Here is a 23,053-nt window from a genome sequence, read left to right as displayed (position 1 = left end):
TTAAGTAACTGACTTCGACTCAGGTCATAATCTCACCATTTATGAGTTCGAGCCCCATGTTAGGCTCTGTGCTGACAAGGTAAAACCTGTGTCTCTGGCTCTCTGGCCTCCCCAGCTCACGCTCTGTCTCTCTGTCTCAAAAATAAATAAACATTAAAAATAGTTAAAAAAAAATAATTTGTTGCTTTGGATTCAATGAAAAGAACCTTAAAAAATTTAGCTAAAATTTTAATCAGTATGTACATTAAATATATGCATTTTTCTGTATATCAATTATATCTCAAAGCTATAAAATATTAATGGCATGGAAAAGCAGTAAAACAAATATAATTTTGGCCAGTTTCTCTTCTTTTGATCAATAAATATTTATTGATGAGTGTTCTTAAGACATTATCATCAGTTAATAAAATCTGATTTGTTATGAAATATGACATGCATATACAGAAAAGTTTATAAAATAAAAAACACACAGCTAAATTATACCTAATTCCATTCCAGTGGGTAGGTAGTAGGATCTCATTATTGTTTAATTTGCATTTCTCTCATCTCATATGATTGAACACTTTAAAAACTTTTATAGTCTCTTTGATATCTTGTTTTGTGAAGTAGATGTTCTCCTACCCTTTTAAAAATAATCAATTATCTGTTTTATATTGATTTATTGGAGTCATTTATACATCCTAGAATGTACCTTTTGTTGGTTATATGTATTGCAAATGTCTTTGCCCACTCTGTGGCTTGCTTCTTCACTTTCTTAATGGTATCACTAGATAATTGGAAAATCTTTATTTCAATATAGTTCATTTTATAGACCTTTCCCAATAGGAATTGTGCAATTTTATTGAGCTATGGTCAGCAAGCATATATTACGACTCCAATCCTTTTAAATTTGTTCAACTTGCTTTAGTGTCACCATATAATCAATCTTTGTGACTCTCTTGTGCATGTCTGAAATTGATACATATTCTTTTAGGTCGGTCTAGTTTTCTACCTATGACTCTTATGTCAGATTTGCCAGTAGTATTATTCAAAACTGCTATATCCTTACTGTTTTTCGTTTATTCTCCAAGTAGTTATGTTTAATTTTCCATTGTTATTCTTGGTATATATCTATTTTTCTTTGTAATTCTGTCAATTTTTGCTTTATTCTGCAGTTATGATGTTAGGTACATAGATGCTTATGATTTATTGTTCCAATATTGGTGAAATGGGTCTTTTATTTTTTTACTCTAGAATGTTTCTCTTTATTTCTAACTGTTTTCTGCAAAATGATTGGTTAAAATTACCTAATTTGTCCTTTCTGTGATAAAAGATAAATGAACTACTGGTAGTACACAGTCTTTTCTCTCACTTAGCTCGCTATAGAGAGAAGGAGGTCATCAGGTAGAAAGAAGGGACTTACAACACAGTCAGATATACTGCCGTGAACCACGGACCCCTGTGACAGCCCAGATGGGGCCACTTAATCCAGTCTTAGCTGACAAGGAAGGATCCCAAAAGAGGTGGCATCAGAACTGGGGTTTGGCTTTTTTAGGGACTTAAATGAATCAGCTTTTGGGCATGTCAAGGAAACTGGGGGAAAAAGGAAGGTGATCTAAATGGACAGTGGTTTACAGTCATGTGTTACTTCATAGTATTTTCAATTTCCTAATTTAAATAGATAATACTGCCACAAAGACCTTTGGGAAATCATCTTTTTGTCCATATTCCATACTATTTTTTCAGGACAAGCTCCAGGGCAGCGGGGGTGGAGGTGGACTACTACAGCAAAAAATGTGGCCATTTTTATGCACAGGAGAGAGCATCTAATTCAGAATCATAGAAGACTGTTAGAGATCAATTACAGTGGAGCCAAGTTTTGAGGGATGATCAGGAGTTAGGACAGCGGAGGAGATATGAAAGCCTGGGGACTCTCATGTGCACAGAAGAGAGAGCGTAGAGGGAAGAGTATGTGATTCAGGGTGTGCTGGCCTTAGTTACAGGTGTGGAGAGGCACGTTGAGAGAGTGGGCTTAAGTGGAAACTAGGTTTATACTTGATTCCATCAAAAAGCTTTAGTTAATAAAATAATATAAGATTCTTTGCTTTTTTTTTTTTTTTTTTTTTACCTTTGACGGTCATGGAATCCATTTGTACCATATTCCTCAAATCGTTATAACAGTTGTATTTTGTATATCAGAACTTATTTTCTTCCATCTCCTCAGGTGATTTTTGCATCTGGAACATGTTTCCCCTCCATTGCCCACCATCACACCAAGTAATGGCAGCTTCCCTTTCCTTCTTTCCTGTTCCTTTATGTCCACATGTCCTAGGATGGTATTTATGAAGTCTAAGCCCAGGCTCACCACTTACCAGCTATGCAATTTCTGATAAGTTACCTAACCTCTCTTTGTCTCAGTTTCGTCAGCAATAATCCATCAGAGGGTTGGACAAATTCAAGGAAATCATGGTTGCAGAAACACCTGGCTTGTCTGCAATGCAATGGAATGAATTCCCCTCCATTATGAGTATTTAAATTCATCCAGGTTGACAAATGCTTTTTGCTACGTAGCAGCTTGAAGCAGCTTGAGAAAGGAAACCAGAGAACTGTGTTATCTCTAGAGCTTTCTCTCTGCGGTGGCTCCAGTCTTTCAGGGACAAAGCCCAAACTGGTGAGACCCCTCGCCTTTCTTTGGTTGCTAGATCTGAGAATAAAAGAGGAGCCTGGCCTTTAGGGCTTCCCCATTCACAGCTTTTTCAAATCCAAGAGGCGCTGCATTTTAATGTTAAAATGGCATATGTTTTCTTTTCCTCTTAGATCATTCTTGTCTTCTTTCCACCAGTCCCTACCCCCAGTCTTCCCCTTCCCCCACATAACAAAAACAACAAAAAATTCAAACTCTGGTCATTTCAGATACCAAAATATCACAGCAGAGACTAATTTTGCCCAGACTTTCTGTGAAAGCTCACATGTGCTGCAGTTTGGGGTTGCATAATTGATTTAATCTCTAAGTTTAGAGGAACGCTGAACTCTCTTTGTGGGACTCTGCATACATTTCTCTAGGGCAAAAACTGTCCTACTTTTTTCTCTCTGGTATCTGTTTAGTGCTAGGCCATTCTCCCCCCCCCCCCCACCGCCCCCCAAGAATCTAAACTACCCTCCGTGAAATAAATGAAATCACAGTTGGAAAACGGCTTACTGGACAGACTTAAAACTGCCAGATAAGAGCTACACCACACACGTTTTCTTAACATTCTCCTCCTCTCCTGCTTTCCTTCTTTCTGCTCTAGCACATCTTTGTTTGGGCCGAGAGGCTACATTAGTCACTCAGCTGAGGATAGGCAATCCTACGTGCAACAGCAGTTTACTCCGGCAATTCATTGGGAAAACACAGGCTGAGGGGTCTGATCCTTGCCCACTAACCCACTGCCTGCCTCCAGGCAGATTTCCTTACCTCTCTGAGGCTTACTTTCAGCAGTGCCTTCTAGACTAATGACTGGGAAGGCTGGACTATAAAGACGTAGCAAACTGCAAAGTCACAACTCACATTGGAACCTTTTGGCTAACCAGGTATACATATATATGGAATGCCAAGGGAGGAGAATGATTGTATGCCCCCTGAAAGACCACTTACCAGGCAACTTTCAGTTCACGAGTTACTTCATACTGTATTCAGCAACCTCACTTTGGGTTGTTTTCAGGAATTTCTAAACTGGAAAGTCTCATTTGGTAACAGATACTCTTTGTCAACCCGTTTTATTCAGTATACAGTTTGTGGACTATCTTCTCACCAGGTGATGCTTGAAAAACTAATTCTTTGTAATACTTTGTGAATCTTAAGATGTATTTTCTAAAGTAAATAACCTTTGTTAGGTCAATACTCAGACTATTCCAGCAAAATTCCCCAAACAATTTGTATGCTGTAAAAGTGACCAAATTCCTCTGTTTGCATTAATGGGATAAGGCCAGAAGTAATGCTGACTTTCATAGCCTGAATGGATTTTCTCCTTGAACTACTACAATAATTTAGGTTTAAAAAAAGACCCAGTACATGTTTAATAAATCACTGGGCATATACTGTTTAAATTCACCATTATTCAAATCCAGATTCTTACTAGTTGGATAAATGTGGACAAGCCCTTTAACCTATTAGCCTTGTTACGTATGGATATTTAAAATTGACATAAGAATCGTGCTTCTTTCTGTCAAGGCGCCTGGGTGGCTCAGTCAGTTAAGTGTGACTCTTGATTTTAGCTCAAGTCAGGACCTCATGGTTCGTGAAATCAAGCCCCATGTTGGGCTCTGCACTGGTAGCGTGGAACCTGTTTGAGATTCTCTCTCCCTCTCTGCCCCTCCCCTTTGCTCTCTCTCAAAATAAATAAACTTAAAAAAACAATCATAACTTCTCAGGGTTGCCGTGAGGATTAAATGCTAAAGTGTATGTAAAGCAATTTGGGGATCCAGCCATAGACAGTGCTCCCAAATCTCAGTGGCTTATAATAACATATTTATACTAGAATTAGCTGCAGCTTCTGTGTTCTATTCAGGTCCATGGCCTATGTCTCTTCACTGAGGCACTAGGTGTTATTGAGGAATTCTTCTTTCCTGACAGGGAACAAAATAGCAAATGACCTGGTGAAAACTTGCCAAGTATTTTAAAGCATCAACTCAGAATTGGTATTCCTATGACTTCTACCTAAATTTCACTGGCCAAAACAGGTCACATGACCAGGCTAAATTTTCATAGTTCAGGAAAGTATACCCTTCCCGAATGAAGAAAGAAGAGTGAATATTTGCTGAACAGCAGTCCATTCTACCTCAAAGAAGGTTACTGCATCTCATTTCCCCCTTTTTTATCATTTCATCATGTGACCATTGGCTCTTCTGTATATAGTCTACATGCTTGCATCTACTTTTCATTCTCTGAATTACATCACAATTTCCCCCTCTCTCTCTTAATTTCAGATTGATTTAAATGACTTTTCTTTGTAAACAGGTACTTTGGAAAATCCCTTAGGAAAAGAACAAAAGCTTCAGATTCTCCTTAGAGCCTCAGAGGGAGTTTTCTGTGACCGTTTCAATGGAACGGTTCCTGTTGATCCAGGAACAATTGGTAAGAGTATAATTTTTTATTAAAAATGAAATGAAATGTATATGTTTCTGATAGAGAAGTACCATTCATAGAACACCTACTAAATTCCAGGCACTCTTCTAGATAATTTATATTTATTATTTCACTTACCAGATCTTCTGTAACAGTGTACATTATACAGATGTCAAAAATAGGACTCAGAGATGATTAACAATATACAGAAGGCCACACAGTTTTATAGTGCCAAAGCTTAGACTTATATCCAGTTTGGTCAGACACCAAAGCCTGGGCTAAAAGTCTTTTGTCAACTATAAATATTGTGTGGTTGTTGATATATTTTTTAACTGATAGATATATAGCCTACTAAGAAACACTGTTGACCGTTTCTTTATTTGATACTGCTACAGCACCAAATCCTATTTGAAAACTGACCTATGTAAAAGCATAGAAACTGGGACCGAGCTTATACAACTTGGATGTGAAGCCTCACAGTAACTCCATTTTAAGGAATAGGTACAAGAGGCCGCTTATTCTAGCATTTTCTCACTTTCTTTTTATGGCATTATTAATTTTCTAAGATCTTAATGCAGTAAAATGGAAGCAATCAGGTTAGGATAGTATGAAGTTTGATAAGCTAGTTTCACAATGTATAACCATTGCCAGATAATACTGTACTTTGATAGGGCTTTATTGTTTACCAAGGAGTTTTCATACATGCTTTTATCTTTTTAAGAATATGAGGTTCTGGGTGCCTGGGTGGCTCACTCAGTTAAGCGTCTTACTTCGGTTCAGGTTATGATCTCGCAGTTCATAGGTTTGAGCCCCCATTGGGCTCTGTGCTGACAACTCAGAGCCTGGCGCCTGCTTTGGATTCTGTGTCTCCCTCACTCTCTGCCCCTCCTGTGTCACACTCTGTCTCTGTCTCTTGTAAATAAACAAACAACAACAATAAATAAGAAGTTCAAGAATTACTTTACTTTTTTACTAGAAGGATAACAGGAACATTTCATTTTTTGTTGCCTGTGGTGTCCACTCTGTTCTGTCCAACACCTCATTGGATTAAACTTTGCTTTAGTATTAAAGGATTCCTGTCTTACTCCTTGACTCCACCCATATGGCCAAGCTAGTGTGTTTGAAATTCTCTCTGATACTAAACTGAATAAGGAATGAAATATTGTACTGTATGCTTAAAATCTTATGATACCATACATAAATGACAGATTTTAATTTTTAAAAAGTATAATCTTAAAACAACTAAGGAATGTTGTCATTTTATAGTAAATATTTGATTAGAAATAATCAAGAAATCTACTTGTCTGATCAATCCAGTTTTCTGCATAACTCAAATTTAAGGAAATTAACTGGGTTTCACCAAAATCTTTGTTGTCAGACATTTCTTTAAATTACGTCACATTCCTCCCCTTCCTAGTTTACTTAGCCAATAGTGAAAAAGTTAGAATTTTTAAAAGATGATGATGATGATATCATATGAAATTTTTACAGATAGTCATATATATCATATATGTATGATATATGTGACTATCATTATGAAAGATTGGTTATTCCAGGACATGCCCTGAAAGTTGGAATATTTCTTACATTTATATTAATCCTGATTTTTTGTTTTATGACTTTTTCTGAATTAGAGTACAGAAAAAAATATAGGTAATGACATAAACAGTTGTTTAGCTCCTAATTGATTGAGATATTTTTTTGTTATATTGGATTAAAACACAAGGCATAGTGTTGTACCTTATGGTAATTGGTTCTTTTATTCATATGTTTTATGCTAAAAATTGTGAAATCTTTGGATACCATGATTAGTGATTTGCAATAATATATTATGTACCAATCCAGGCATATACAGACAGTACATTTGGATACAGGAAGAAAATATTAGAACTTCTTTTCAAATGTGTGAAGATATTCATATATGTGTATGTTTATCTAAAAATGAGTAAATACACATGCATTAGGAGTACATAATCATAATTTTGTTACTGCTTGGGTTCAAGCTCAAAACATTTTGAGACCACTGGAATATGAGGAATTGTGCTTCACGTGATCTTAAATGGCAATAAAACACGTAAGAGGAAAGACCTGAAGGAATAAAACTGGACTGCATCAAGCATGTCCCTGGCATGACTTTAATTTATGAGTCTAAAATAAGTTATATTTTGAAACAAAGGAGCTAGAGATCTATCCTTTGATATCTGTAATACAAAAAAATATGAGATCCAACCACTGAAAACAAAGCTAATAGCAGCAAATCCCTTTCCTCGGGGAATAAAATTACCCTTGCCTTTTGGAAAATGAAGCTTATAACATAAAATATCAAACCCGGTTAACTTCCAACAGAAATGCAAATGGTTTGGAGTCACTTAATGGTGGAATGTAACCAGTTAGCCATTGGAGTAGTCTATTTCCTAACTTTTAGATTACTAAATGTGGTGTAGCATTTATATCTCTGTAGCTTTTGAGAGGATAAGAATAAGTTTTGAAGAATTTAAATATTCTTTGTCTGATAAGATGGACATCTTCATATATAGATTCTATACAACATATGGTGCACAATGACTTCTTTAATGAGCCTTCCTTAGGTGGCCTTCATTCCTCTGAAATGTCTTGTCCGGTGGTTCCTCCTTTTACTTTCAGGGGTATATGGGAAGGTCCAGCTTCACGGTGCTCATCCTAAGAAATCCTGGACCCGGCTTGCAGCCGACATCGCCCCAGGCAATGAAAGGTAAGACATGAGAATACTTCAGGATGTACTTGTTTTATTAGTTTGCTCCTGTTTCGTCTTTTGTTACAACATGAAGTTAAATTTTAGATTATGAGTCAAAACTCAAGGATGAATAAATGGTAAAATAAAGGACAGAGTAAAAAAAAATCTCTAACATAATTGAGTAAAATAAAACAAGCAAAGGCAGAGGGGATTATAGTTTATTTAAGGAGGTAAGTTTAGATAATACATGTTTACTGCTATCAATGAATCTTCAGAAATACGAAGAGTATGAGATCCTAGATGAAGTGAAAGGTGACATAATAGTCTGAGTTGAGATGATAGCTGGCTAAGAGATAGAAAAATAAAAAAGGATTGAGATGAAGCATATGAAAAATCTTACGGACTTTATTTTATATTTACTTATTTTTGAGAGAGAGAGCGAGCAAGTGAGGGGCAGAGAGCGGGAGACAGAGGATCTGAGTGGGCTCTGCACTTAACAGCAGAAAGCCCGATGGGGGACTCCATCCAACTCACAATCTGTGAGATTATGACCTGCGCTGAAGTCAGATGCTTAACTGACTGAGCCATCCAGGGCCCAGAATCTTATAGAATTAAAAATGCAATAACAGAACTTAATAATGCACTGGAAGTGGTGAAGAATGAAATCACCACTGCTCAAAGTGCATAGGCACTATGAAGAGCACACTGATGGAATCTACCTGAATGCAGAGGACAAGTTCAAGAGATAAAAATCCTAAAAGAGAAGATATGCAAGCACACATAGTAATTGTTCTTTTTAATAGGAGCCCAGAGTAATTATAGCAGAAAGAATAAGGAAAACTCTACCTAAAATATACATAGCAAATCTGGGAGTACTTACATTTAATTTGAATCAACATCAATAATAATGATTGCTATACATATTCACAGCTGCAAGAAAAAGCAGTGAATAAAGTAAAACAGAAGGGAACATAAAGCTTGTTAACCTTAGAATTCTTTATACCATTAAATATAGGAAGACAGTGGTGTAAAATATATACATGTTTGGGGGGGAAAAAGATTATGAACAAAGAATTGGACACTCTGCTTCAATGTTATTTACATGTAATAGAAAAAAAAAGTTTTGTTTTTTTTTTTTTTGCTTTTTAGGAACTGAAAAAAATGCAAAAAAGTATTCAATTTTTTTTCAATTTTTAAAACTGTTTTGGAGAGAGTGTGTGTGCATGAGAAGGGGAAGGATAGAGGGAGAGAGAGAGAATTTTAGGCAGGCTCCATGCTCAGTGCAAGAGCTCATGGGGCTTGATCCCACTGCCCTGGGATTGCTATCTGAGCCCAAATCAGAAGTTGGATTCTTGCAAGTGACTGAGCCACCCAGATGCCCCCCAAAAAGTATTCTGATAAAGAGATTAAACTGATTTAAAGTTCATGAATAAAAAGAAAATTCAGGAATACTATAAAAGTATATAAAAATATATTTTAAGGGCAAACATTGAAATAAGTTAAATATAATACTGTAAATATGGTTATTAAAGTAAGACAAAGTGTAATTGTTCTTATGAAAGAAACTACATAAATTTTGAAAAGTTACAGTATTAGTCAGGGTTCTGTTTATATAAATATGTATAACCTGTAGGTTATGTGTGTGTATGTATAATATATAGTATATATATAGTAGTATATATAAAGAGATATATTTCAACGAATTGGCTCACATGCTAATGAGGACTCGTGAGTTCAAAATTTGTAGGCAGGTTGGTAAGCTGAAAACTCTTAAGCTCTGTCTTGAGGCATAATTTCTTCCTCCTCATGGAAACTTCAATTTTGCTTGTAAGGCCTTCTAACTGATTGATAAGGCCCATTCACATTATTGAGGGTAATCTTTACTTAAACTCAATTCATTGTAGATGTCAGCCATATTTACAGAACACTTTCAAAGCAACACCTGCATTAGTGTTTGATAGAATAACTGAATACTGTAGCTTGGCCTCAGTGACACATAAACTAATCATCACAGATCATAATTATCAGATAAAACTCTAGGTTTACAACCTGGGACTATGGCCATAGGAAACTGGCAATGCAGCATGAGTGCCAGATGAAGTAAATCAGTCAATTTGTTCTAGCAAAATTTATTTTATTTATTTATTTTTTTATAGTTTATGTCAAGTTGGTTTCCATAAAATACCCAGTGCTCATCCTCACAACTGCCCTCCCCCATGCTCACCAACTCACTTCCCCCTCCCCCTTCAGCCCTCAGTTTGTTTTCAGTATTCGAGTCTCTTATGTTTGCCTCCTTCTCTCTCCCTAACTATTCCCCCCTTCCCCACCTCCATAGTCCTCTGTTGAGTTTCTCTAATTACACTTATGAGTGAAAACATATGGTATCTGTCCTTCTCTGCTTGACTTATTTCACTTAGCATGACTCCCTCGAGTTCCATCCATGTTGCCACGAATGGCCAGATTTCATTCTTTCTCATTGCCATGTAGTATTCCATTGATAGATAAACCACATCTTCTTTATTTTTGAGAGAGAGAGACAGAGCACGAATGGGAGAGGGGCAGAGACAGAGAGGGAGACACAGAATCTGAAACAGGCTCCAGGCCCCGAGCTGTCAGCACAGAGCCATACAACGGGGTTCAAACTTGGGAACAGCGAGAGCATGACCTGAGATGAAGCCGGATGCTCAACTGACTGAGCAACTCAGGCACCCCTGACATCTTCTTGATCCATTCATCAGGTGATGGACATTTAGGCTCTTTCCATGATTTGGCTATTGTCGAAAGTGCTGCTATGAACATTGGGGTACGTGTGCCCCTATGCCTCAGCACTTCTGTATCCCTTGGGTAAATCCTATTGCTGGTTCATAGGGGAGTAATATTGTTAATTTTTTGAGGAACCTCCACACTGTTTTCCAGAGTGGCTGTACCAGTTTACATTCCCACCAGCAATGCAGGAGGGTGCCCGTTTCTCCACATCCTCGCCAGCATCTATAGTCTCCTGATTTGTTCATTTTAGCCACTTTGATCAGTGTGAGGTAGTATCTCAGTGTGTTTTTTTTTTAATTTTTTTTTGTTTTATTTATTTTTGATACGGAGAGAGACAGAGCATGAGAGGGGGAGGGGCAGAGAGAGAAGGAGACACAGAACTGGAAGCAGGCTCCAGGCTCTGAGCTAGCTGTCAGCAGAGAGCCCGATGCGGGGCTCGAACCCACGACTGTGAGATCTGACCTGAGCCAAAGCCGGAGGCTTAACCGACTGAGCCACCCAGGCGCCCCTCAGTGTGGTTTTGATTTGTATTTCCCTGATGATGGGTGATGCTGAGCATCATTTCATGTGTCTGTTGGCCATCTGGATGTCCTCTTTGGAGAAGTGTCTACTCATGTTTTCTGCCCATCTCTTCACTGGATTATTTGTTTTTCAGGTGTGGAGTTAGGTGAGTTCCTTATAGATATTGGATGCTAGCCCTTTATCCAATATGTCATTTTCAACTATCTTTTCCCATTCCATCAGTTGCCTGTTAGTTTTCTGGATTGTTTCCTTTGCAGTGCAGAAGTTTTTTATCTTGATGAGGTCCCAGTAGTTCATTTTTGCTCTTGATTCCCTTGCCTTTGGGGAAATTGCTGCAGTTGAGGTCAAGGAGGCTGTTTCTTGCATTCTCCTCTAGGGTTTTGATGGTTTCCTGTCTCACATTCAGATCCTTCATCCATTTTGACTTTATGTTTGTGTATGGTGTATGAAAGTGGTCTAGTTTCATTCTTTGGCATGTGCTGTCCAGTTCTCCCAGCACCACCTGTCAAAGAGGCTGTTTTTATTCCATTGGACACTCTTTCCTGCATTGTCAAAGATTAATTGGCCATACATTTGTATGTCTAATTTTGAGTTCTCTATTCTGTTCTATTGGTGTATGTGTCTTGATGATGATAGCTTTGTAGTAGAGGCTAAAGTCTGGGATTGTGGTGCCTCCCATTTTGGTTTTCTTCTTCAATATTACTTTGTCTATTCAGAGTTTTTTGTGGTTCCATACAAATTTTAGGATAGTTTGTTCTAGCTTTGTGAAGAATGCTGGTGCAATTTTGATTGGGATTGCATTGAATGTGTAGATTGCTTTGGGTAATAATGACATTTTAACCGTGTTTATTCTTCTGATCCATGAGCATGGAATGTTGTTCCATTTCTTTGTGTCTTTTTCAATTTCTTCATAAGTTTTCCATAGTTTTCTTCATACAGATCTTTTACATCTTTGGCTAGGTCCATTCCTAGGTATTTTATGGTTTTTTGTGCAATTGTGAATGGGATCAGTTTCTTGATTTCTCTTTATGTTGCTTCATTATTGGTTTATAAAAATGCAACTGATTTCTGTACGTTGATTTTGTACCCTGCGACTTTGCTGAATTCATGGGTCAGTTCTAGTAGGCTTCTGGTGGCGTTGGTCAGGTTTTCCATGTAGAGTATCATGTTGTGTGGGGAAAGTTTGACTTCATCTTTGCCAATTCTGATGCTTTTTATTTTCTTTTATTGTCTGGTGCTGATGCTAGGACTTCCAGCACTATGTTAAACAACAGTGATGAGAGTGGACATCCCTGTCATATTCCTGATCTCATGGTGAAAGCTCTCAGTCTTTTCCCATTGAGGATGATATTAGCTATGAGCTTTTCATAAATGGCTTTTTATGATGTTTAAGTAATTTCTTTCGATCCCGATTTTCTCAAGGGTTTTTGTTAAGAAAAGATGCTGTATTTTGTCAAATGCTTTTTCTGTATCTATCAACAGAATCATATGGTTTTTATCTTTTCTTCTGTTAACATGATGTATCACATTGATGGATTTGTGAATATTAAACCAGTCCTATAACCCAGGAATGAAACCCACTTGATCATGGTGAATAATTTTTTTTTATATGCTGTTGAGTTTGATTTGCTATTTGTTGAGTATTTTTGCATCTGTATTCATCAAGGATATTGGCCTGTAGTTCCATTTTTTTCCTGGGTCTCTGTCTGGTTTGGAAATCCAAGTGATGCTGGCTTTGTAGAATGAGTCCAGAAGTTTTCCTGCTACTTCTATTTCTTTGAATAGCTTGAGAAGAATGGGTATTTACTTTGCTTTAAATGTCTGGTAGAATTCCCCAGGGAAGCCATCTGGCTCCAGGCTCTTATTTGTTGGGAGCTTTTGATAACTGATTAGATTTCTTCACTACTTATGGGTCTGTTCAGATTTTCTATCGCTTCCTATTTGAATTTTGGTAGTGCATGTGTGTTTAGGAATTTGTCTATTTCTTCTAGGTTGTCCAGTTTGTTGGCATATAATTTTTCATAGTATTCCTGATGATTGCTTGTATTTCTGAGGGATTAGTTGTAATAGATCCATTTTCATTCATGATTGTCTATTTGGGTGCTGTCTCTTTTCTTTTTGAGAAGGCTGGCTAGAGGTTTATCAATTTTGTTTATTTTTTCAAAAAGCCAACTCTTGATTTCATTGATCCATTCCACTGTTTTTTTGGATTCTATATTGTTTATTTCTGCCTTGATCTTTATTATTTCTCTTCTTCTGCTGGGTTTGGGGTGCTCTTGTTGCTCCCCTTCTAGTTCCTTTAGGTGCTCTGTTAGATTTTGATTTTGTGCTTTTTCTAGTTTCTTGAAATAGGCCTGGATTCCAATATACTTTCCTCTTAGGACTGCCATTGCTGCATCCCAGAGAGTTTGGATTGTTGTATTTTCTTTTTCATTTGTTTCCATGTATTTTTAAATTTCTTCTCTAATTGCCTGATTGACCCAATCATTCTTTAGTAGGGTGTTATTTAACCTCCATGTTTTTGGAGGTTTTCCAGACTTTTTCCTGTGATTGATTTCAAGTGTCATAGCATTGTGATCTGAAAGTATGCATGGTATGATCTCAATCGTTTATATTTATGGAGGACTGCCTTATGCCCCAGTATGTGGTCTATATTGGAGAATGTGCCTTGTGCACTCAAGAAGAAAGTGAATTCCCTGGCCTCGAGATGTAGAGTTCTAAATATATCTGTCAAATCCATCTGTTCCAATGTGTCCTTCAGGTCCATTGTTTCTTTAGTTATTTTCTGTTTAGTTGATCTATTCATTGCTGTAAGTGGAGTATTAAAATCTCCTGCAATTAGCACATTCTTATCAACAAGATTGTTTCTGTTTGTGATTAACTGTTTTATGTATTTGGGTGCTCCCAAGTTTGGTGTGTAGATGTTTATAATTGTTAGCTCTTCGTCTTGGAGAGAACCTGTAATTATTACATAATGTCCTTCATCTTTTGTTACTGCCTTTACTTTAAAGTCCAATTTTTCTGATGTAAGTATGGCTACTTCATCTTTCTTTTGACTTCAGTCGCATGAGAGATATTTTCCCATCCCCTTACTTTCAATGTGAAGGTGTCTTCAGGTCTAAAATGAGTCTCTTGTAGACAGCAAATAGATGGATTTTGTTTTTTTATCCATTCTGCTACCCTGTGTCATTGGATTGGAGCATTTAGTCCATTTACATTCAGTGTTATTATTTTAAAATATGGGTTTAGATTCATTGCGTTCTCTGTAGGGTTCATGCTTGTAGTGGTGTCTCTGGTACTTTGTGTTCCTTGCAACATTTCCCTCATAGAGTCCCTCAGGATTTCTTGTAGGTTTGGTTTGGTGGTGATAAATTCTCTCAATTTTTGTTTATTTGGGAAAAACCTTTATCTCTCTTTCTATTCTGAATGACAGCCTTGCTGGATAAAAGATTCTTAGCTGCATATTTTTCCTCTTCATCACATTGAAGACTTCCTGCCATTCCTTTCTGGCCTGCCAAGTTTCAGTAGATAGGTCTGTAACCACTCTGATAGGTTTCTCTTTTTATATTAAGGCCCTTTTATCCTTAGCTGCTTTCCGAATTCTCTCTTTATCCTTATATTTTGCCAGTTTTATTATGATGTGTCATGCTGAAGGTCAATTCAAGTTACATCTGAGGGGAGTTCCCAGTGCCTCTTGGATTTCAATGTCTATTTCCTTCCCCAAATTGGGGAAATTCTCAGCTATAACTTGATCATGTATCCCCTCAGGATCTTTTTCTCTTTCTTCTTCTTCAGGAATTTCTATGATACATTCCATTTGAAAGTATTATTCATTTCTCTAATTCTCCTTTTGTGCCCCTGGATCAATTTATCTCTCTTTTTCTTGACTTCCTCTTTTTCTATAATGGTATCTTCTGATTCACCTATTCTCCTCTCTGCCTCTTCAGTTCATGTAGTGGTAGCCTCCATTTTATTATGCACCTCATTTATAGCATTTTTTTTAACTCATCACAGCTATCTTTAAGGTCCCTAGTCTTTGTATCAATAGCTTCTCTTTTTTCAAGCCTAGCGATTAATTATATGACAATTATTCTAAATCCTTGTTCCCTTATCTTGCTTATATCTGTTTTAAGCAATTCTATAGCTGTGACTTCTTCCTGGAATTTCATTAGCGCAGAATTCTTCCATTTTGACATTTTGGCTAGCTTTCTGTCTCTTGTCAGTTTTAAAAGCTTGTTATGAACTCTGCACCTGTGTGTATTGCTATATTAAAGGAGGCTCATTGACTGTCCAGGGCCTGTCTATTCAGGAAGTGTTCCTTTAATGGTATCTCTCGGTTTCTCTTGTTGTGCCTTTGCTTATTTTATTTCCCTACTCAGTAATATTTGGATCTCTCCACCATGTGTTCTTTGGCTTGTTTCTTGAGGTAGCCCTGAAAAGGAAACCAGGCAGACAAACACACAGGGAACAAAAGCGCCAAATGGAGACAAATAAAAGAAGCCAACCAAAAGGAGAAAGAAAAAAGAAGTTTAAAGGGGGGTGGGGACAAAGACAACAAAAGACAAAGGACAGTCTAAAAGCATAAAGCCAGAAATCCCAGCTACAAATAAAGAGTAGGGTGGAGGCAGTGCTTTTGGAATAGCATATACAGAGAGAGAGGTTACAAGGGTGTGGAGAAATTGTGATTGAATGGTGACCAGGCAGAGAGACTAAAAGGTTTAATTCAGAGAAAGAAATAGGAGAATATGGTAGGAGGTGAGGAGAAAAAAATGAAGATAATGTTACCCAAAGAACTATATAGTCTGATTATTCCAGAGATAGAGAGAAAGGAAGGTAGTATCAAGAGAATGGATTAAGTATAACTGTTTAGGCAAACCAATGTCCCGCATTCCCAGTCTTGCGGAGGGGAGAGATAAGAATGGGGTAAGGGAAAAGAGATCTGAATCGTAAGAACTGATCTAATCATGACAATGTGTCAATGTTGGTCTTGCCTGGGTTCTGAGGGAGTGGGTGCGGGGGGCCGGGGGAAGTCAGCTCTTCAGTGCAGAGGGGAGTGGTTTGGTGTAGGCAGGTCTCGCCTCCACTGAGGGTCCCGTGGGCTGCTTCCCGAGGCCCCACCTTGGTTGTGGGGAGAAGAATGGCAGTGCCCCAGCCCCTTCTCAAATCAAGTGTTGCTACCCACTCTTTTGGGTTCGATCTCCCTGTGCCTCAGGCGGGCCAAGGTGTATTTTCCAAGCCTCATCTCATTTCCAGATTAGTCCATGCACTTGAATGCTACCACCTGAGATGAGATGTACTCCTGCAGGTGGGCAGCTTTTTTGCTGAGGATCTAGTCGGGAGAGTCGGGGAGCAGTTTCTCTGGCGCTGCCTGGGATTGGGTCTCTGAGCCCAAGGAACCGCCCCAACTAGAAAAAAAGGATCTCTCTCCTCATGCTCTGTGGTTATGTATGGGATGATAGGATCCCTCTCTGTCCCAGGCCAAGGTTTTTCTCTTATCTAGAGACAGCTCAATGAGCGTTTTCAGCCTCTCTTTCCCTTCCCCTCATCTCTCTGCAACTCTGCACACTCCTTCCCCTCTGAGCCTCCACGTCCCGCCCCATTTTTATCCCGCCCCAGTTCATACTCATGCACCTATCAGGCTGTCTTATTAATGGACTCTGTCCCTTTTTCTTCCAGCCTCTTGTGGATAAGAGTTTTGTGGCTTCAGTCTTTAGATTGATAGACGCCGACAGGCAAAAGTATAGAGCTTCCTATTTCTCCGCCATCTTGCCTCACTATTGTCCTGTTCTAGCAGAATTTAAACCAGGGTATATATCTTCCAAATCACCAGAGAGATAGGATAATGAAAAACCATAAAATAAATTCCAAAACACAAGAACATTAACTAGTAAGAGAATTAAAAAAATAAAGTTGTAAAAAAACAATAGAAGTAAGAAGAAATAAATTTTCCAGTTATAAAAGGAAAATATGATTGTTAAAAATGACCCTATATAGAAAAAAATTAGATAATATATCAACATGTAATCACAACATTTTTTACTATAGGAGAACAAAACCACTATAGAAGAAATATTAAATATTTAAGTATCCAGAATCCATTGGATAAAATGAATCATTGAAATAAAAGCAAAAGACTCAAAATTATAAGAAAAAATTAAATGTACAAAACAAATACATTTCATATTAATAATAAGACTTCAGTCTCCCGGGAGGTCTTAATAGTCAAGAAAGTTTTATCCCACATAACATAATATAGAAATATATAAAGTAGATCTTTAAAAAAATAAAGAAATTGACAGAAAAAGATGGTAATGAAAGACATTTACTTACTCTTTCAGTTTTTAACCTTTAAACTAGGTTAAAAATTATAAGCAAAGCATGAAGAAATTTGGATATAATAAAGGAAATTTATATATACAAAGAATATAAATAGAATTTATCCCAGAATATAAATATAATTTAAACCTAAATAAATTTCAGTAGACAGAAATGATATAGAATATGATCACAATAAAATAAATGTAAAGGTACAAACACCTTAACCAACAATCTTAATCGCTTGCAAGGTAAAAGCAGAAAAGAAAGAATAAACCTTCTCCTAAATAGCTTTTGTATCAAAGAGTTGAAAACTTCAGCAGCAGAATGCTAGGGAAATAGCAATAATGACATTATTACATGAAACATGGCCAACATGCCTTCATATTACTTTCATTTTGAATAATAAAGTACCAAAATAAAGTAAGCTGTTAATATGAGAAACCATAACTAGAATAACTAAGTCTAGTGAAATTAATTTATGTAAGATAAAGGCAAAAATTGGTGAATTAGAAAGTAGGAAATTAGTAGACTTGAAAAATTTTTTTAGAGATAATAGTTTATTCTTTAATAATCCTAACTATACAAAGAGAGCAGTATGTAAAATCAGAAATGATAACTCAAATATAACAAAGAGATTACAATTGTAATATAAAATGTATGTATTATAGAGTACCATTCTGAAATTGAAAAATATAAATTATATGCAGGAATATAAATTATCATAATTGGCTAAAGAAGATTATAGTGGAGGAAAATAAAAGCAAAAGACCTGAAGTCACCAAAGATTTATTCCCAAGTATACATTTGACTTAAATAAATTTATGGCATATTCTTTCTCTTATTCAAACATTAGACACTTTTTATGTTGTGTGATCTATTCCATAGAATAGGATATTATCTGAAATTTTTCAATTAATTAGAAAGTAAGCATAAAATAATTTTTTAAATAGCTGCTAAAAACTAAAAAAGAAAAAAGAAAGCTGGGGTAACACTGAAGTATAAATAAAATGACATAATCCTCAATAAAACAGCAACAAATGAAATCCAACAGCTCAAAGGGGAAAAACACGATTGAGTGTGATTTATTCAAGTAAAGCAGAATGGTTTAAAATGAAATAATTTCTTGGTATAATTTATTGAAGCAATATATAAAGACTAAGAACCTGATCAATTAATTTGGTGCAAAACTGAAACACATTTAGTAAAATTCAGCTTGCATTCTTGGAAAAAACAGTAAATTCAGACTACAAGGATATTCCTTTAAATCAATTGTCAATAGAGTGGTTTAGCCATTAGTCGAGATTCCCTGCTCTAAATACTGATGTAAAACAAATAATTAAAAATCTGTCTCAAGCAGCTTTCTGTTCTATAGGAACACTAACATTAAAAATTACTGTGTATTATAACAGTCATTTAATATTATTGTAAGAGTTTTAGCCAATGTATAGAGTTAAGAAAAAAATGCATTAGTTGTTACTATTAAAAGAAATCTAAATTATTAGTCTGTAGATTGTCAGATTTGTACATTATATATATTTATCCTAGAACACCAGAGACTCTGAAAAACTACCAGTTGCATTCAGTAAATGCACCCATCAATAGCTTTTGAATATTATAATGTAAATCCTATTTTAAATTTCAATTTAAATTATCTAGAAATAAACTTTAGAAAAATCATAGGAAAATGGGAACAAAATCAATGGAAACAAAGCTATGAAGCACTAGTAAGAGGCATAAAAGGAGATTAAAATAAATGCTGGTACATAATATTAATGGAAAGACTCAGTATTTTAAAATCTAATGCAACTTTGAAAAATTATCTATTTATTTTTGAGAGAGAAAGTGGGAGCTATGGAGGGTCAGAGAGAGGGAGAGAGAGAGAATCTCAAGTGAACTCCACACTGTTAGAGCAGAACCCAATGCAGGGTGCAAACTCATGGACCATGAGATCATGACCTGAACTGAAATCAAGAGTCAAACATTTAACCAACTGATCCACCCAACTGCCCCAAATCTAATGCAATTTTAATCACAAGCCAAGTATATGCATTAGAAATCTAATTTAATTTAATAATTGTAAGTCTTTTGGAATAATAAACACTTCAAGATAGCCAACATTACCAGTTGTTTTTAGAAAAAGTATATACCTTTAATATGAATAATTACCTTATTGCTTTTGGCACCAAAACAGGAGAATGCCTAGCAATAGGCTCAGATATGTGTTACTACTTAGAATTTTAATAAATTGGCATTTCAATTTAGTTGCAGACTTGTGCTAGAGTAATTGGTAAACACTTTGGAAAACTATAAAATTAAATTCTCAAATTATGCTTCACTTAAAAAATTATAGATGGGTTAAAGAATTAAATATAAAAACACCCATAATATTATTTGAAGAACATTTAAGTAAACATTATGTAATATTAAACTAGGGGAGACCTTTCTTATAAGAAATGCAACAACAGTAACAGCAAGAAGCACAGATTTGACAACATAAAAAAAATCAATATTTTTGTATGCCAATTACAAAATGTAAAGGTAGAGGATAAACCAGAAAATATTTGCAATTTATAATAGTACAGATGGAAGGCTAATATTTTTTATATAAAGAATACTTAGGAATAAAAGGAAAAGAGTATGAACATACTAGAAGAGTAATCATTAAAGAGTTTGAATACACAAGCCACTAAAGAAGACATATATTTGACTAAAAGGCATATGGAAAAATGTTCTTCCTTAGTAGAGCTGAAACAAATGTTAATTAAAACAAAATTAAGCACTATTTAAAAATACTTCATTACCAAAGGGGAAAATGGAGGGCTTTATAGGAGTCTGAAAACATGAATATGGGATCTTGAGGCAGTAATGGAGGTTGGAGAAGGCTTCCCTGGAGAGTGATTTCCGAGATGGAAACAAAACTGGAGTCTGGAAATGAGCCTGGACCATTCTAAATCTTTAAAAGTTGGTAGAGAAAGGGACACCTGGGTGGCTCAGTTGGTTGGATGTCTGACTCTTGGTCTTGATGCCATGGGATCAAGTCCCATGTCAGGCTCCACACTGAGTATGGAGCCAGCTTGGGATTCTGTCTCTTTCCCTCTACCTCTCTCCCCTCTCGCTCTCTTTAAAAAAAGAAAAAGTTGATAGAGTCAGCACAAATAGATGGCTGAGCAGCAGAGGCCCAAGAGGTGATTTTGTCATGGGAGGAAGAATGGACAACACAAAGGACTTGGAGGAAGGCCAGGTTGGCTGACGTGGATGAGCACAATATAGTTCCAAAGAGTAGTTAGGGGTCAGGACATATTTACTGGCAATATCAGTTTTAGTTTTTACCCTCCAAGAGCATTGTACAACTCTGAAGTTTCTAAGAGGATAGTAAGGATAGGAGGCAGTGCCTATAATCACATTTCTATATCTAAAACAAAAAAACAAACAAAAAACACCGCAACAAAACATCATTCTAGGTTCAATGCAGACAACAGGAGGAATCCAGAATGGATCTAGGGATACCACTTAGGAGGTCCAAGCAAGAGAGACTATACAGTCAGGAGCTGATGTCCCAGTGGAAAGAAGTGGGCAGATTTAGAGACAGGAGAAAAAATTTATAAAATGTATGGGATGTCAGATGCTCGCTTGGTTTCTGGGCTGCCGAGATGGATGGTGGTGCCTTTCACAAAAAGAGGATTAAATTTTGGGGAAACCATTTATGAGTTCAGATTTGGTCATGTTGACTTTGAAGTGCCTGATACCCAAAAGGATCCATGAAGTAGGCATTTCAAGCAGGGATAAATAGGAAACTTTAATTATAAGGTTAGCAAGCTGGAATTTGGCAAGAGCCATATGAATGAATTTTTCTTTAGATATTGTGTTATAAATGTAATTCTGAGTCAGCTGCAGGCTATTTTAAAAGAAATTCAATTTTATTAATGAAAACTATCTATAGGAACTAGCTACCATCTACTAAGTTCCTCTAATGTGGGTTTACTCTATGTCAGGCATCTACCAAACATTTTAAGTACATTATCTCATTTAAACCTCTCAGTGCTATGCCAGATATTGTTATCTGCATTTACAGATACAAAAACTGAGGATAGCCAAGTTAAGTCAAATTTCCAAGCTTATAAAGCTAGGAGTTCCTGGGACTTTTTTTTTTTTAACATGGTTTGTTTGATTCCATTGCTTATGTCCTAGTATTCTGCATGATACAAATATTAAAAGCCAAGCTTGTTAGTATGAGTCATGATAAGTTTTTAATGAGGTTTAATGAATGATATGTAATTATCATAGTGCATTCATTTTATGGAGAGCCTTCCTTTTTTAACCTTTTAAAAATGTAAACTAAAGTCTCACACGAAGTTGCAAAAATAGTACAGAATTCTTATGTACTCTTCACTCAGCATTCTCTGTTGATATATTTCATAACCTAAACATTATAAAATCCAGCAAGTTGATGTTAGTATTAATTAAACTACACAGACCTTATGCAAATTATTTCTTTAAACATTTATCTATGGCCTCCATTATATTAAAAGTCAGTTTATGGAGCACCTGAGTGGCTCAGTCAATTAAGCATCTGTCGGACCTTTGGTTTTGGTTCAGGTCGTGATTTCAGGATTCATGAATTTGAGCCCCACATTGGGCTCTGTGGTGACAGTGCAGAGCCTGCTTGGGATTCTCTCTCTCTCTCCTTCTCTATTACTCCCCTGCTCAATTTCTGTGTGTGCGTGCTCTCTCACTCAAAATAAATTAAGAAACTTTAAGAAATATCTTAAAACTTCAGTTTAAGAAGTCTTTCCAATACATTGCTATGGGGATAGATTTTACTAAGATCTCTTTATGGACTTTTGGAAACAGAACTGCAAATCTGAATTTATTTGTGTATAATTGATTTATTTTATGAAGAATGTTAAAGTGAAATCTCCAGAAGACAAATTTCATGTTAACTTTGTCAACTTAGACTTCATTCTTACACCATCAATGACAATAGGCTTAGTAAAATATTTGAAACAATATTATTTTCTTTTGTTATATATTATACAAATTAATCTCTAAATTAAGTTACTCTTTATAGTTGCTTGCTTCAGTTGACTGTGGGGGAGACTGATGAACAACACGTTGGATTTTTGGGATTTCAGATCAGTCAAGAGAAGTTAGAATTATCCTTAGATTTAAAGAAATTATTTTTTTTTTACCCAATAAAAGTATTAGGTAGATGTTGTACTGTGAGTCATTTAAGGGTGACCCTGTGTTTTTTGAAATTAAATGGTTTTGTAATCAATCCTATGATGAAGGTTTTAGATTTTATCCTCGTCATGGCAGGGGTTTGAGCAGGACAAGGACAGAGTCCAGTTTAGGTTTTCATCTGGTTCATGCTGTGTGGAGACTGAGTGTTGTGGGATCAAGGGTGGAACCAGGGAGATAACTGTTAGGACGCTACAGTGACATCGCAGTCTTGCAAGTGACATGATCTGGTGGCTTAGATTTGAGTGGCCGTGAAGGAGGAGGACGGGATGGTGAAATATGCACTGAGGACAAAGGAAACATGATTTGCTGATGGATTGGGTAAAAAAAAGAAAAGTCCCAAGATTTCCATAAAAGTTTTGACATGAGCAACTGAATGAGGATGGCTCTGGTTTACTGGGAAGAGGAAACTG

The 23,053-nt window shown here is 36.3% G+C and overlaps 1 protein-coding gene across 1 annotated transcript in view; it reads left to right on the top strand.

The window, feature by feature from the left end:
- Positions 1-23,053, top strand: part of PKHD1 (PKHD1 ciliary IPT domain containing fibrocystin/polyductin) — a 466,767-nt gene that overhangs the window by 313,041 nt on the left and 130,673 nt on the right. Inside the window, exons 53-54 of the mRNA XM_029945445.1 lie at positions 4,976-5,092; positions 7,727-7,814. Coding sequence (XP_029801305.1) covers positions 4,976-5,092; positions 7,727-7,814 — 205 coding nt within the window. The remainder of the gene's footprint in view (positions 1-4,975; positions 5,093-7,726; positions 7,815-23,053) is intronic.

This window comes from Suricata suricatta, chromosome 7 (assembly GCF_006229205.1).
Source record: "Suricata suricatta isolate VVHF042 chromosome 7, meerkat_22Aug2017_6uvM2_HiC, whole genome shotgun sequence".
NCBI classification, from domain to species: Eukaryota; Metazoa; Chordata; class Mammalia; order Carnivora; family Herpestidae; genus Suricata; species Suricata suricatta.
This window is presented reverse-complemented; position numbering and strand designations above follow the sequence as displayed.